This window comes from Giraffa tippelskirchi, chromosome 1 (assembly GCF_054371585.1).
Source record: "Giraffa tippelskirchi isolate mGirTip1 chromosome 1, T2T-mGirTip1v1.2.pri, whole genome shotgun sequence".
In the NCBI taxonomy this organism is placed as follows: domain Eukaryota; kingdom Metazoa; phylum Chordata; class Mammalia; order Artiodactyla; family Giraffidae; genus Giraffa; species Giraffa tippelskirchi.
This window is the reverse complement of record NC_137275.1, coordinates 15,580,203-15,598,141: the sequence shown is the minus strand read 5'-3', so window position 1 is coordinate 15,598,141 and position 17,939 is coordinate 15,580,203. Positions and strand designations below refer to the sequence as shown.

Genomic DNA, 17,939 nt, shown 5'->3' with positions numbered 1-17,939 from the left:
ACACTGCCTGGCGGGTAAAGGGCAACCGGGGTTTCAGCTCCTACACTTTTCCCTCATCCATGTGCGCTGTATGTAGCATCCTTCCCCGGCTATATTTTCCAGTCCCAAGTGAGCCCAGTGAAAAAGTGTTTAAAATATATTCAGCATTGTAGCTCTCTGGATTGGGAGTACAATCTTGATTTTATGAATGGATGTATGAAAACCTTTTGTGGAAAACATTTTTAATGATCAAAAGTAAAGGTGAATATAGACCAAGAAGAGCATAGCTAAGAGGTCTCTAAAGCACATGTCTTTAAACAAAAGAAGCCTCGTGTCAGATGAAGTGGCTATATCCCCTCTCTGATGGTGACTGACGACCCCGTCATATCGAGAAGCTTAAAATTCAGCGGTTCAGTGCTGGATTCAAAATGTTGGACAATCAAGTGCAATTCTCTTGACAGGGTCAAGTATTTCAAATACATTTAACGAGTCCAGGAATAGAGAGCGGAACCAGGGAACGACAGGGCTGTCTCTCGAACTTTTAAAAGACGTCTTCCTTTGTCCTCAGCGTCTACATTCAAATCTGTGATTAGCAAGACAGCTCAGACTCTATAAACAGAGTAGGATGCTGGAATGGGCCAGAAGCATGACTCTGCAGAAGAGAGGGGGCCAAGTACCTTCCCTCGGAGCTTTATAAAAAGCTTCTTGAAGCCTTAGTATTTTTAGTTACCAAATTTATAACACCTACCTGCTCTCCTTTTTTTTTAAGTCATATTAATCTACAGATAGAATGGAAAGATCTCTAAGACTAGTAACTCAGCATAATCTATGGAATCTGAGGAACAGCAAATGCCATCTGTTATTTGTTGTTGGTGTTCAGTCCCTAAATTGTGTCCGACGCCCTGCAACCCCATGGACTGCAGTCCACCAGGCTCCCCTGTCCATGAGCTTTTTCAGGCAGGAATATGGGAATGGATTGTCTTTCCTTCCCCAGGTGATTCTCCTGACCCAGAGATCAAACCTGTGTCTCCTGGTAGCAGGCAGATTCTTTACCACTGAGCCACCTGGGAAGCCCATCTATACTGAGCATAATTTAATTTAACTGAAAACATTGTCTCCTTTCTGTGAAGAATGATGTTTTTTTCTGAACATGCAGGATAGTACAAGATTAATCTTTTAGGGATTTCCTGGTGGCTCAGACAGTAAAGAGTCTGCGTGCAATGCAGGAGACCGAGGTTTGAACCCTGGGTTGGGAAGATCCGCTGGAGAAGGAAATGGCAACCCATTCCAGTATTCTTGCCTGGAAAATCCCATGTTGGAGGAGCCTGACAGGCAACAGTCCATGGGGTGGCAAAGAGTCAGACGTGACTGAGCACCTTCACTTCTTCACTTATATTTAGGTTATAGTTTTTTTTTTTAATATAACCGTCAATGCGCTTTAATCCAAACAATCAGAATGTATCTAGCAAAAGAGTACATGAACCATAAACTAATTTTAGTTTTGCAATGAAACTACCTATTGATGCCCTAGAAGACAGATTCTAAAAGAAATAAGAATTAGTGTCACTTAAACTCTTAATCTTTGGAATTGATTTAGAAACTGAAAAAAAAATAGTTCATTTGTTTATTATTAATAGTTCTTCTGATAAGGACATTAGCGTTTATATCAATAACTGATTTACAGAGAAGACTCAGTCATGCGTAAGTGAATAAATATCTATGGAATTTAAATGACTGTTTATCCCTTCTGCCAACAAAAATGCTTCCCTACTACAAACTCTCACTGTCCATTTCAACAACAGGGATATAAATTAATTGCAAGCTTATTAAAGAAAGACAGGATTCAGAATAAGTGTCCATAATACATTGCAAAATCAAATATAGTTTTAAGATTATATACAAGCTATGCCATCAGTTTTTGCACTGGCAATTATATATTTACAAGTATGAACACATATGTACTTTGTGGTTAACACACAGAAATATGGAACTTGTATAATGTTTTCCATAAAAGCATGCTGCTATGAAACTCCTCTACCCATGGTTTCTCAAAGTTCACCTTTTCTCAGTGAAGGGAAAAAAGGTAATGTGTATAAGTCTTAATCACCAGTCTAGTAATAGAGCAAGTAAATATTTGAGGCTTATGCCAGGCAACAAGGCCAAGAAAAACAGTGAAATATAGAAGGAGAATACGGCGTCTAATTCTGTTCCATTGCACCATCACAACCTCAACTGTCTTACTGATACAAAAGGCAATATTTGAAGCTCAAAGCTCCTTATACCAAGAAGATTGTGATTAAAAAAAAAAAAAACACTACACACATGAGACTATATTCAGTATCCTGTAATAAACTATAATGGAAAAATTTTAATTAAAAAAATAAAAAAAGAAGTTTGCAATTAAGGGTCTAAATTGTAAAAATAGTGGAAAATAACAGGGACATGAAAGTGCGCTGATATTCCAGGTGTGGATCAGAAGACAATCATGTCGCCTAGTCAGAGGCTAAATGGAAATGTGTGAGTAACGCTGCATTGTTTGGTGTAATGGCTCATTAGGAACTCTAAGAAGAAAAATGCACTACAGGATCAAAAGTGATGTTTCCAGAAGCAAAATAGAATCATCATTTGGGACCCACTGATCAGGCCTGTTTTGTGTTATTCAGGAAGCCTGATCACCCTCTAGATGGTCTCATTTCATACCATCAACCTAATTACCATAAAACACTTCTATCCAAATTCCATGCTTCAAGATGGTTAGCTGGCTCTGTGTCACCATGTTGCAAATTTAAAAACTAATATTTAAAACTTGTGTAAATATTGTAAATATCCTTGGTTAAGTGAAACTCAGATTGAAAGACAGGAATGAAAAGCTTCAGAGGCTTTTCTTGACTCAATTACGGAGCATTACATAAGTCATTTTTTGCATTCCATATTCTCAACTACAATATGTAAACAATATGCACAGTCTAAGCAATTGTTACGATCAGCCATCTTGGGTTATACGTGTTGACCTTCTGCAATTTTCCATTGATAGAAGAGTAACATTGTCTACCTTCCTTGAAATCTACTAAAATTCATAACAACATCAGATTTATAAAGCAATCTCATTTATCTAGTTTGTTTTATGCTATTTGAGTCCTGCGAGATACCAATGTCTCCATTTCACAGTTGAGTACGGATGAGTTCTGAAAGACTGAATGATAAATACTATCACTGATAAAGCACAATGGGAAATTCAATTATTCTGACGTGTAAGTGTATTTATAATTATAATGACTGAGCATGATAATATAAGGTATCTTAAAATATATGTAGGGCTTCCTGGGTGGCTCATCAGTAAACAGTCCACCTGCAATGCAGGAGATGCAGGAAATGAGGGTTCAATCCCTGGGTTGGGAAGATCCCCTGGAGGAGAAAATAGCAACCCACTCCAATATTCTTGCCTGGAACATTCCATGGACAGAGGAGCCTAGTTGGCTACAGTCCCTGGGGTTGCAAAGAGATGGAGTCAGACATGGCTGAGCACACACATACACAAACAAAAAAAAATCTGTAATTGAATCAATAGTATTTAAATGTGCAAATATTTTACAGAATTCAGATAATTTACTTAACTTCCACCCCAATCTCAATCAGCAATAAACATATATTGAATATCTTTCCATCATACAGCCTAACATTGCCAAGGTTGCATCTCCTTTGTTTTGGTGTATATCTACAGATATTCCTTAATCTTTGACAGTCATTTTGTAAATTTGTGCCATTATTTCAAGGGTGATTAAATCAGAGTCTAGATAAAAGAGCTCTAATTCATCACCAAGATGAGAAAAGCTGCTAAAAGCATCAGTGAGTGAATATCTTTTTTAATAAAATTGAGCACATTAAAAGGGGGAGACTTCACTTTTTAAAGCACATAGAAGTACTATACTTTGAAGAAAATTCCAAGGATTCTGATGCTCTAATAATGTGATTTGATGACTATCAGTAATTATTTTGAGCATCTGAATAAATTCAGAAATTCTGGGGGGCTGGTTCTTGGTTATCTTGGTTTGGTTTTTGATGAGAGCTCTGGCCTACCCAAGGTAATTCTACTTACTAGGGGTTTCCCAGGTAACACCTATCAATGCAGGAGGCACAGATTCAATCCCTGGGTTGGGAAGACTCCCTGGAGGAGGAAATGACAACCCACTCCAGTATTCTTGCCTGGAGAATTCCATAGACAGAGGAGGCTGGTGGGCTACAGTCCATGCGGTCACAAAGAGTTGGATATGCTGAGCACTGAGGATACAACTCATTATTATTATTATTATAAGTACTATGTGGAAATAGGAAGGCAAAGATTCAAACTGTGTTCCACAATTTAAAAAAGCCATGAAGAAAACCATCTAAACAAACTATGTTCCACAATTAAAAATACAAACCATGAAGAAAACTCCTTTTCCTTTTATTCGTATTAAAGCACAGGAGAGGTCTTCAATCAACTTAGGTTGTATGCCTTATTATATCATCACCCTTAAGGAGATTCTAGTTTAAGGCATATGGTAACCATCTTCCCTAAAAGTTAGATGGATACTAAGTCACATCTATCTTTTCCATCACTTTTTTTCTTTTTAAATTAATTTTTGTTGGAGTATAGTTGCTTCACAATGCTATGTTAATTTCTACAATATAGCAAAATGAATCAGCCAACATATACATATATCTCCTACTTTTTGGATTTCCTTCCCACTCAGATCACCACGTTACATTAAGTAGAGTTTCCTGTGCTATAGTATGGTCTCATCACTTTAAATCCTATTCGAGGGTAAACAAGGTTCCAACACATATGTATCTGTATACGGGTACCAAAATAATATAACTACAGTTTCAGATGCTGAGCCAAGAATGAGCCCACGAGATAAAATGCCATAACTAGCTTAGTTTTCTGCATCACAGTGTTTCTTACAGAATGTTTTCTCTCCCTGTCCTCCTTCCGTGTAGATCACACCCATATTAAATAGATTTAAAAAGCCACAAGTACAGGAACTCGAGACATTTTTTTCAGTCTCCGTTCAGTTCAGTCACTCAGTCGCGTCCAACTCTTGGCGATCCCGCGGACGGCAGCACTCCAGGCTTCCCCGTACTTCACCATCTCCCGGACCCTTAACCTGACAGGGGTGATAGGACATTGCTAGGCAGGCTCACTGTACTCACCAGTATCCGTTTATCAAAGGAAGGTGATGAAATAAGAGTACGTGAACACACGATGTTCTGCTGAACATGTTTGCAACTTAAATCTTGGATTGTTTATCTGCATGGGAGCTTATTGCTATAGACCACTGATTGAAGGACAATCACCAGAAACGATTTTTTACATTTTTGTAAATTATATTAACATTTACATATGCAATATGTTATAAATTATGTATTTGTTATATATATGTATATATTCATTTTATATATACACATATGGATATGTATCTAATTTAAAATAGATTAACCCACTGCATTATTACTAGGGCATCTTATGACTACAATTACTTCTATTTCTATGTCCTCGTGTTCTAATTGGAATTTTAAGAAAGTTTAGTTAAAACACAGTGTATACTAAATATTTAATTTTCTAAGTACACATTTTTTATAATAAGCCACTGTAAGTCTATACTTTTTCAGCATTCAGCTTACATCTTTGACACAAATATCCTGTAAAAAATCACCTTGCAAAATTGCACTGGGACTGCTTATAAGTTGATTACATGTAGATAATAAAGAGGGGCTTCCCAGGTAGCACTAGTGGTAAAGAACCCGCCTGCCAATGCAGGAGGTGTGGGTTCAGTCCCTGAGTTGGGAAGATCCCCTGCAGAAGGGAATGGCAACCCACTCCAGTATTCTTGCCTGGAGAATTCCATGGACAGAGAAGCCTGGTGGGTTACAGTCCGTGGGGTCACAAAGAGTCAGACACAACTGAAGTGACTTAGCACACCTGCACAGATGATAAAGAGAACAACCTCAAGATGGAAAGAAAATGTCATTTAAAATACTTCCTGCCATTTAAAACTGTACAATCAATTCTTTTCGATTAAGGGGCAGATCAAACTTGGCAAGTTTTCTCTGCTGAACTTGATTGACCTGAATTTTGCCACCATTTCACTGTCACTTTAAATCATCTTTGCAGAAAGAACTGAGAAAATAGAAATGTTTTCTGGGTTTGACAAGCAACAGCAGAACTGAAGTAAAAGAAGATAATGAACTCCCTGCTGTTGATTTCTTCCTACGTTCAGTTTTTGTTCTGGAGCTGGTGGTAGACACAATGTTAATGAGATCCTCTTCTGATGATTGAAAAGATGTTCTGAAATGACTTGTTCATCTGGCTGCTGACTACTGTTGTTAAAAACACATTTTGTAGATCACTTTATGATTCCCCACCTAGGAAGCTACAGAGACTTCTTTGTTCACATGGAGAAGGAAAGTCATCAGTTTCTTTTTGTTTCAATGGGTAATATATTTTCCTCGGTGGCAGAAAGAAATTTTTCATTTTTTCTAAAGATTTTATATTAGATTTTATTTAATGATTCTAAATAATGACATATTTGGTCTATTATCTACGGTGAATGAAAAAATAGCATGGTAATGGTGAACTCCTTTTGAAAATACTTTAGTACTGCCTATTTATTTTCCTGATAGTAAGTAAGCAATGAAGCCACTCAAAGGGAGGAAACAACATATAAGAAACCAATAAAAAGTTTAAGGTACCAGAAACAGGAGAAAGGATAATCCATTTTAAACAAGTTAGGAGAAATGGAGATTCTGTGACATAAGTACTAATATATCAACAGTTCACTTGAAAAGCAAAATCCTTCTATACATATACACAGACTTTTATAGTGAGGTATGCCAAAATAAAAAAATTGATGATGAATTTCCCATTTGGAGGAGGAGGAATTGGTTCCTCCATGTCTTATTCCTGTTCTAAATAAAATAAAATAAAATAAATCATCTGCTTCACACTGTCTGCCCTCCACCTCCTTCTGGGGACCCCAGACACTCCCAGTCTCCAATTTCTCCCAGTTGCTCTACTCAGGATCATGCATGTGTGTCTGCTAAGTCTCTTCAGTCATTTCCGACTCTTTGCAACCCTACGTGGGACATTCAAAATATGCAAATCTGAGTTTTCATGAACAGAGGAAAGGTGTGAATTTTACAAGCATGTTGGGAATAAATGTGTTTTTGGTGTAGAGAAGTGGATGAACTCACCATTGACAAAAGGCAACAGGAAAAAAATTAAATATAAGGCAGGTAGATAGGACAAATGAATACAAAAGTAGATCTTCCAGAAAAATAGTACATCACAAACCCAAATTATAATAAGTAAACAGAGATAACTCAAAGTTAGGTTGAGGAAGAGACAACTGTATACATATACAGAGGGAATGTGCTGGAATTGTGGTGTCTGTGCCCATGGTAGGATGCAGACTGGAAGATGATGGAGAGGAATACATTATCCCATTTCTGCCCCTTCATCTTCATCTTTGCTACTTTATTTTCCTCTAATCTCAGGAAATTTCAAGGCCAATATTTTGGGATTCAGGTGTCCTTTTATTGACAAGTTTGCTGATAAAGTTATCATTAATTTTACTGATTTTACTGGAGTAAAAATGGTACTCAAGGACATTTTATTTACTGAAATTTGTTTCAATTACTATACCTAAGACCTTGTATGATTTCATTTCTGTACAAGGAGAAACAGAGGCCCAATGTATCCTATAAAAGGCTTCCCTGGTGGTTCAGATGGTAAAGAATCTGCCTGCAATGTAGGAGACTCAGGTTCAATCCCTGGGTAGGGAAGATCTCCTGAAGCAGAATATGGCTACCCACTCTAGGATTCTTGCCTGGAAAATTCCATGGACAGAGGAGCCTGGTGGACTACGGTCCATGGGGTCGCAAAGAGTTGGACATTACTGAGTGACTAACACTAGCAAATAGCTAATGCCCTATAAAAAATACTACAAAACTATTAGTTCTAGTAGATTTTCAAATGTTTCTGGGACAATCTGTTAACTGCTTGAGCAAAATGATGCTTTGGGTCTATTTTTTAATCTTTAAAATCTATTAGCTTCCTCTTAATATTAGTCCTTATTTTTGTGGTAGTTTTATTTGAAAGAAAATGAAATGATTCCAATGAAGATCGGAGCATCCAAACTGAGGGTCTTGGGAAATTTTCCTCATGTTCTACAACTTTCCATTTTAAAAAGGTATCCATGAATCATTCTACTTTCTCCATCTGCTATCTCTCTTCCTTCATAGGAATTTTTGTTTCTGTTTTATTTTCTATTTTGCTTTGGAAATTCTTCATGAATGCAGTGACCTCTTAAATGGGGTTCCTACTCTCCAAGTGGTATCCAAACCACATGGTAGAAGGCAGAAGAAAACATAAACCTGTAATCTAAAAAATAAAGTAAACCTTGTGCTGCTACATTGCTTTAGTTGCGTCCGACTGCAATCCTATGGACCATAACCCTCCAGGATGCTCTGTCCATGGGATTGTCCAGGTAAAAATACTGCAGTGGGTTGCCACACCCCCCTCCAGAGGATCTTCCTGATCCAGGGATCAAACCCACATCTCCTGTGGCTCCTGCATTCCAAGTGGATTCTTTACTGCTGAACCACAGGGAAGCCCAAATTAAGCCTTACTAATAATTAATAAACTGTGGAAAATTCTGAAAGAGATGGGAATATCAGACCACCTGACCTGCCTCTTGAGAAACCTGTATGCAGGTCAGGAAGCAACAGTTAGAACTGGACATGGAACAACAGACTGGTTCCAAATAGGCAAAGGAGTACGTCAAGGCTGTCTATTGTCACCCTGCTTATTTAACTTATACTCAGAGTACATCATGAGAAACACTGGGCTGGATGAAGCACAAGCTGGAATCAAGATTGCTGGGAGAAATATCAATAACCTCAGATATGCAGATGACACCACCCTTATGGCAGAAACTGAAGAAGAACTGAAGAGCCTCTTGATGAAGGTGAAAGAGGAGAGCGAAAAAGTTGGCTTAAAGCTCAACATTCAGAAAAGTAAGATCATGGCATCCGGTCCCATCACTTCATGGCAAATAGACGGGGAAACAGTGGAAACAGTGGCTGACTTATTTTTCTGGGCTCCAATATCACTGCAGATGGTGATTGCAGCCATGATATTAAAGGACACTTACTACTTGGTAGGAAAGTTATGACCAACCTAGATAGCATATTAAAAAGCAGAGACATTACTTTGTCAACAAAGGTCCGTCTAGTCAAGGCTATGGTTTTTCCAGTAGTCATATATGGATGTGAGAGTTGGACTATAAAGAAAGCTGAGCACAGAAGAATTGATGCTTTTGAACTGTGGTGTTGGAGAAGACTCTTGAGAGTCCCTTGGACTCCAAGGAGATCCAACCAGTCCATCCTAAAGGAAATCAGTCCTGGGTGTTCATTGGAAGGACTGATGTTGAAGCTGAAGCTCCAATATTTTGGCCACCTGATGCGAAGAGCTGACTCATTTGAAAAGACCCTGATGTTGGGAAAGATTGAAGGCAGGAGGAAAAGGGGACGACAGAGGATGAGACGGTTAGATGGCATCACTGACTCAATGGACATGAGTCTGGGTAAACTTTGGGAGTTGGTGATGGACAGGGAGGCCTGGTGTGCTGCGGTTCATGGGGTCACAAAGAGTCAGACACAACTAAGCGACTGAACTGAACTGAACTGAATAAATTAATGTTGGTCTCTCCCAAGCACATTTTATCCTCCTCACACTGGTCATATATAATCTAGGGTAAAAGATGCAACTTGGAAGGAAAAAAGGAATTTCACAGTTTGGGGACAGTTGACAAAGGCATTCTGAATCCCTTCCTTTGAAAATAATATAGTTCGGTGTGTCTGCTTTTTAGGAGATTCATAGCAATTATCTTAATAGTAGAATATTAAACTGTATGTATTAGTGTTAATGCCACAACAAATCACCACAAACTTAGCTGCTCAAACAACATAAATTTATGATCTTACATTTCTTCAGGTCAGAGGTCCTACATGAGTCTCACAGGGATAAAGTCAAGACGTCAGCAGGCTGAGTTCCTTTCTGGAGGTACTGTAGAACAATCTGTTTCCTTGCTCATTTGGGTATTGCTGGCAAATTTCAGTTCCTCATGGTTGTATGACTGTGATCTCCATTGTCTTGCTAATTGGCAACTGAGGACTATTCCCAGCTTCTAGAAGCTGCCCTACTCCTTGTCTCATGACACTTTTCCTCTGTCTTCAAAACCAGCAACAATAAGGCAAGCCCCTCTCATATTTTGAATCTCTATTCCCTTCTCTCTCCTTGCGTCTCTCTTATCCATTCTTCTGTCTTCCGTTTCCATTTTTAAGAACTCATGTGATTACAATGGTCCCACCTTGATATTCTAGGATAATCAATCCCTCCATTTTAAGGCCCTTTATCTTAAAGTTATGTGGCAAAAGTTCCTTTTGCCAAATAAGATAACATACCAAGAATTCTGGGGATTATTTGAGGGACCATTATTCTGTCTACCACACTTTGAAATTGTTTTGTGTAATACAGAAGTTCACCTGCAACCTTGTGTGTGTGTGTGTGCTCAGTCACTCAGTTGTGTCCAACACTTTGTAACCTCATGGACAATAGCATGCCAGGCTCCTCTGCCATGAGATGTTGCAGGCAAGATTACTGGAGCCATTTGCTTTTCCAGGGAAACTTCCTGACTCAGGGATCGAACCCATATCTCTTATATCTCCTGCATTGGCAGGTGATTCTTTACCACTGTGCCACCTGTGACATTTTGTGTCACAAAGATGTTTACCTGCAACCTTGCACCATAATAAATACACATTAAAAATAAAAATTTACCTAGCTTTTAAAATATCTACACAATAATGTTTTGGCCCATTATTTTAAAATATTCCATCTTCAAATTGCAGAAACAACTACTGATTGACACTGGCAAAGATTGAAATTTCCTGGGTGAATTTCAATAAAAACCTTGGTATATTTGATAAATGAGGTTTAAGTGCTTGTAAATAATTTAGTAGTGTACTAACCAGGCACTTCTGCCATTTGCATTGACTAAACATTGAGAATGAGCTTAAAATGAGTTGTCAACATGAAGTGAACTGTTAAAACTTATATCCACATGAAAACTGCACACAAATGTTTAAAGCACCTTTACTTATAATTGCCAAAACAAAAGCAACCAAGATGTCTTACAGTAGGTGAATGAACAAATAAACTATGGTCCACCCAGACAATGGAATATTATTCACTGCTAAAAATAAATGAGCTTTCAATCCATAAAAAGACATGGTGGAAACTTAAATGCATATTACTAAGTGAAGGAAGCCAATATGAATAGGTTACATTCTGTCTGATTCCAACTATACATTCTGAAAAAGGCAAACTATGAAAACAGTAACAAGATCAACTATTGCCAGTGGTTGAGGAATAACTAGGTGGAACATATTGGGTTGGCAGCACAGTGGAAATACTCTCTATGATACCACAAAAATGGATACATATCATTTTACATTGTCCAAAGCCATAGCATGTATGACACCAAGAGTGAACCCTGCTGCAAACTCTTGGCTTTGGTGCTCTTGACATGTGAGTGAAGGTTCATCAGTTGTAATAAACGTACCACTCTTGTGAAGGATGTTGATATGGGGGGATACTATGCATGTGTATGAACTAGGGATTTATGGGAAATATCTGAATCATCCTCTTGATTTTGCTGTGGGTCTAAAACTACTCTTAAGAAAATGGTCTTAAAAATAAATTTTTCAAAAAGTGAAGAATCCTCCTGGCAACTCAGGAGACACAGTTTCAATCCCTGATTAAGGACGATCCCACATGCTCTGGAGCAGCTAAGCCTGTGTGCCCCAACTATTGAGCCTGTGCTCTAGACCACGTGCTCCACAACAAGACAAGCCACAGGGTGAGAAGCCCGCCCACTGCCACTACAGAGTAGCCCCTACTTGCTGCAACAAGGGAAAAGCCTCTATAGCAACAAAGACCCAGCACAGCCAAAATAAATAAAATTATTTTAAAAAAACCAAAACCTATTTTAAAATAATGTTTATTTCATCTTTATCTCATCTCTTAAAAGGGATATTTGTGTTTTTAAACAGATATCCCTAATATAGCTTTAATTTATACAACAAATAAATATATTGTTATAAGTAAATATCCCTTACAAATAAATATCAATACATGTATACTTATAATTCATGTCCTAAATTTTTACTTATTGTGAGCCACAAAATTGAAAATTGCACCAAGAAGTTCACACTAAATATATCTGGTTGCTAAATTACAAGTTAAAACTACAGAAAAAATGCTTACCAATCTGGTATCATCATTTTTGTAAGAGTTTTATAACTAGCAAGTTAGATCCTGATTTGTCATCATTTCAATTTGCCACTCAAAATGTCACAAAAAGAATGGTTATCAAAATCTTTCCATTTTGGAAATACTCAACAAACATTTTTTTAATACCTCTTTTCTAATAGACAACTGAATTTTAAACATTGAACTTTAAAAGTCACTGAAACATTTGAGATCTCATTTATACTTCTTTAGAGTAGAGAATTTTATTTTCTGATTATCTGAATACATATTTCCTCATTTCTTGCTGTGAAAACATCCAAATAAGATTTTTGAACTGCTTTAGCAAAACCTCTGGTTTTCTTGGTTCCTCTATGGTTGTGTAATGGATTATTTTTGACTAGGAAAAAGCTAGTTACCAGCAAAGATGTACATATTGTTAACCAATGGGTCAATAAATTTCTAATAATGTTCATAAATTTATTTTTTTTTGGTAGAATGGATATTTCCCATCTCAAATCATATTGTTTATTTGCATACATGTGTTTGTGGCTAGCCAACATAGACAGCTGGTTCCCTCTAAAAATAGAAGTTAAATCCATCCTACTTACCAAACTATTCCCTGAGCCCCAGAGCCAATAGGCTTTAGATTCTGGTAGCGTTTGAGAACCGTAAACGTTGAGTCTCCCACTTCCACGCTGTAGAACTGGTTGTCAACTTTGCTTTTGCTCATGTTGTAATGTTTGGCAATATATGACACATCCACTTGTTTATCGAATCCCTGTGGGAAAGAACAACAAAAACATGAGACAAGTGAACAGCCAGAATGGCAATGAGCTGCAGAGAAGCCTGTTCTTCCAATGATTACTAATACTTTGTCATCTGTGATCATTATATAAACCCGCATTTCACACAGGAAAAAATAACTATTAGCCCATACATGATAATCTGGAGTAAAAGAGCTTAGAAATGCGCAAAGAAAAATTTGTTTTCAATATTAAAACTATTTATGATAAAATATTCTTAGATCTGCATCATCTTCTCTGAAATGTTTCACTGTGCAAACACCTACCAAACATATACTGGCCCCAGAGACTATGTTAGATATTAATACTTCAAAGATGATCCCTGATCATCTGTTGTAACAGCCATATGAAGAAGAACAAAAGAATGTATTTAGGTCTTCCCTAGTGGTCCAGTGGCTAAGACCCTGTGCTCTCAACGCAGGGGACCCAGGTTCAATCCCTGGTCAGGGAATTGCTCTCAGATGCCACAACAAAGAGTTGAGATGCCACAAGTAAAGATCTCACATGTCAACTAAGACCTGGCACAGCCAAATAAATAAACTAAATTTTTAGAAAAAGAGCAATGAGGGCTAATTTGCCTTTAAAAAAGTTTGTATCTACATCCTTTTCTCAGAAAGAAATGAGATACAAAATAATGTATAGTTTTAATTTGGAAAATTTGAATTAAATAGTGTTGACTTCTTTGTTCTCAATAATACCAAAAGTGATACTATCCTACGTTGAAAGATTTTAGTCACCAACACTGTTCTAAAATACCACATGACAGCTTTTTTATTTATTTCAAGCTTAGATTTTAAGTTTATCTCAATTGCTATATCTTTCGTTTATCATTAAGAGAAATTCTATTAATTATATTTAGCAGTTGAAGAAATTGCTATTTTGAATCATGATTTATGAATATATATAATGTAAATATCCATTATCCATGATCATTTTTTATGCATAAATGACCTTACATTGCTTTCTATGACATTAAGTAGTTTGGATTCTGTAGTGAGAAGGGACATTACAGAATATTATCCAGCCTTTTCCTTGCGGCACACATTGGTGGATGCCTACCCAAAAAGTCATTTGTTTCCTTTTTGCTGATGTTGTTCAGGTTTTGAGCACACACATGCTCCACGGGTTCCTTCCAAGTTCCAGCACTTGACAACTGAACAGTCTAAACCAGTGGTACTCTTTAGAGGTGGTGCCAACCCTTAGCAGGCATTTGGGAGACCTGCGGGCATATTTTGGTTGTCACAATAATAGGAGATGTGGCTTATCAACCAGTGCTAGTGGTCTATGAGTGGGACATTCCCCACTCATAATGAATGGGACATTCCTGCACAGTGAATAGTTTTCTATGTACCTTACAATTTTTGAGCATGCCAAAGTTTTAACTAGTAAAAAATAAAACAAAACCGGCTTTAATGTTCTGAGCCCAGAATCTAAACTAAAGGTCTTTGTATGGTTTTAACATACACTGACCTCAGAAAATCTAATTCTCACATAACATGAAAGAAAAGTTAAACCTTCCTTCTCAGGCTCTGAAATTCTAGTTGATAATAAAACCATTTCCCTAGATATTTTTAAAGTATTTTTAAATTGGACGATAATAGCTTTATAATATTGTGTTGACTTCCGCCATACGTCAACATGAATCAGCCATAAGCATACGTATGTCCCCTCCCTCTTGAACCTCTTCCCCACTCCCAGCCCGTCCCACTCCTTTAAATTGTCACAGAGCGCTGGGTTGAGCTCCCTGTTCGTGTACAAAACTTCCCACTAGTTATCTATTTTCCATACAGTAGTGTATATATGGCAATTCTACTCTCTCAATTTGTCCCACCCTCTCCTCCCCTTGATGGGTCTAAAATCTGTTCTCTATGTCTGTGTCTCTATTCCTGCCTTGTAAATAGGTTCATGAGTATCATTTTTCTAGACTCCATATATATGCCTTAATATATCAAATTTGTTTTTCTCTTTCTGACTTTCTTCACTCTGTTTAACAGGCTCTAGGTTCATCCATCTCACTAGAACTGACTCAAATGCATTTCTTTTTGTGGCTGAGTAATATTCCATTGCATATATCCTTAGACATTTTTGGCATTTCATTTATAATTAAAAAATTGAAATGGAAGTACAAACTAACTTGCCCTAGTATGCTCTTGGAAGAGGGGCAAGCAGCATCAATGATGCAAATGAGGAGAATACAATGGGGACTGTGTGGACATGGTGGCAAAATCTACGAATCTAGTGCAAGAATCTTAAGACCGCAGACAGACTTGGGACCAGAATACTCATGACAGATCCAGTCTATGATTGGGATGCATATGCTAGCAACAATCCAGTACCAATGCACACAGGCCTCAAAGAACAGAGTGGACCATGTTAGGAATCTAGGTTTATTTGGACAGAGACTGAAAATTCAAGTCATTTACAAATACAGTGATGAGAGGTTTGAAATTCAGGAGGTAGTCTATGAAGCACAGGACAGAAAATTAAACAATAGTATTAAGAATCAGAGCATCGTAAGCCTATTCACAGGAGACTAAACAGAGTTTATAATTTAGACAGTGGGTGTGGACAACAGCAGAAACAAGGACATTATAACAATCCTTTATTTCAAGGACAGTATCAGGAACTGTTCTCCACATCTATAATCCATTTCTACTCTAGATTTTTTTTTTTTACATATTGGTAAAGGAACCCTAATAAAGTCATTTTTCCTCTCAACTAGGAAAGGTTAAATAAATCGTAGTTAGACTAACAAATGAATTTCATCTGTCAAGGTTGTACATGCGTGTTACATCACTTCAGTCATGTCCGACTCTTTGTGACCCTATGCACCACAGCCCGCCAGGCTTCTCTGTCCATGGGATTCTCCAGGCAAGAATACTGGAGTGGATTGCCATGCCCTCCTCCAGGGGATCTTCCTGACCCAGGGATCAAACCCACCTCTCTTACGTCTCCCGCATTGGCAGGTGGATTCTTTATTGCTGAGCCACAGGGGAAGTGCCCCCGTCAAGGTTAATTTGGGAAAAAATGCCTGACTTGCCATTTGCCATGTTCTGACTCTTCTTTACATTCTTTACTATTCTATTTCTGACCACCCACAAAATTCTTAGCACACTCTAGTCTCATCAAACCTAAATAATCTATTTTCTTTTCCCCCCACATAGTTTCTTCCCCTCTGGAATGTCACTTATTCCAACTGCACTCCATATGTGTAGTGATCCTATGTAATGATTCTTTTGTTTCAGACTTCTGACACTGGAGACAGAACAAAAAGATAAGGTCCCTGTCTAGACGGAGACAGTCAAACAAGCAGGGAGTTAAAATATGGATGATGTAGCTTAGAGCAGAATAAAGAAAAGATGCTGGGAGCAAACAGAGAGTAGTGACTAGTTGCCTGCCTACATTCATTATCATTAATTCATTCAACTACTACGTATAAAACAACCACAGATGCCAAGCCGTGGTTTAAAATTGGTTATGTTGAAAAGAAGACTCGATTTGTGTTTTCTCTGGCTAACCTTCTGCCCAGTCCTCCCCCTTTAACTGGTTCTCAGATGTGAATGTGCGTCTGGACTACCTGGGGAGCTTGATCAAATACAGATCACTGACATAACACCTCAGAGATTTGAATTCAGGCCATCAGGATATGTCCTGAGGGTCAGGAGATTATTAGGCAGTCCAGGTGGTTCTGATTCGAGGATCTGACTTTGAGAAAGGCAGCATTAGAACATCATTCTCACAGTGTACTCCTTGGAGCATCCATATTGGCATCACTTGCAGACTTGTTTACAACTACGACTGCCTCACTCTCACCCCAATCCTATTGAATCAGGAACTCTGGGGTCCAACATCTTACTTTAATAAGCCCTCTAAGTGTTCTGATGGATATTGAGAATCACATCCTGGAGTGAAGGACTGCCTGTGAAACAGATCATACAGCTCTGCCTGAGATACTGGCAAAGTGAAACTCTTATTACACAGCAGAAATAATATTTCTGCATCTACATCAGGGAACACACTCTGTGTCTTTACATATGTCAAATTCCATTGTCCATGGCAAACACAAACTGGCAACCAGAATGCCTAGTTAGGACAAGGATTTATCCTGTACCTCAGATTAAAGTATTTGAAAGAGACCCACTGCTCTAAACTCAAGGACTAACAAAATCTTGGTACTCAGACAGGTCACCACCTGGCCAAGTACTATGTAATGGAGTATATCATTTCATCCCAGCAATTGACCCCCCCGAGAAGTACTCTGTAATTTTTCCCAGTGCATGCCTGGAGCAGGACTCTTCACGTAAAGGGGAAGCTATAAATGGGCTTGGTGGTAGTTTGGCAAAATGTTTAAAACAATCACAGAGCTTAGCCTAAGAGCAAAATCTTAGCTACAAAGGTATTCCTTGTCAAAAAGAAAAAAAAGCTACTCAAATGAAATACCTAATGTCCTGACACATTTTCTAAAATAAAAATTACTCAGTGATCTTTTTTATCCATTTCAGAGAGTATAATTTCTTACAATAAGATTGAAAATCATCCTTGTGAAGTTTGTGAATTCACACACACACACACACACACACACACACACATACACACACACTTTCCTTCCTTAATTTCCATGCAGTCTCTCTCGTCATGACTATAAAGGTCAACTATAAACGCTTCTCTAAAAATGTGCCTATGAAAATATGCTATTAGGCATACTATAGAAAATATGATCAGTGATGAAGAGATTTTTCACCAGTTGTATATTTTAATATATTCTTGGTTCATATCCCAGAACTGATGATTTGAACCCAAGA

General features: G+C 37.8%; 1 protein-coding gene and 1 non-coding gene across 51 annotated transcripts in view; one reads left to right on the top strand and one right to left on the bottom strand.

Annotated features, from left to right (window-relative positions):
- Positions 1–17,939, bottom strand: part of MAPK10 (mitogen-activated protein kinase 10) — a 364,716-nt gene that overhangs the window by 131,683 nt on the left and 215,094 nt on the right. For all 50 annotated transcript variants that reach the window (XM_081581714.1, XM_081581593.1, XM_081581559.1 and 47 more), the window contains one exon: positions 12,943–13,112. In XM_081581714.1, the coding sequence (XP_081437840.1) occupies positions 12,943–13,064 (122 nt within the window). In that variant the 5' untranslated portion in view covers positions 13,065–13,112. The remainder of the gene's footprint in view (positions 1–12,942; positions 13,113–17,939) is intronic.
- On the top strand, positions 13,516–13,588 carry TRNAE-CUC (transfer RNA glutamic acid (anticodon CUC)). Its single transcript has one exon. It is a non-coding gene; the product is annotated as a tRNA-Glu (tRNA).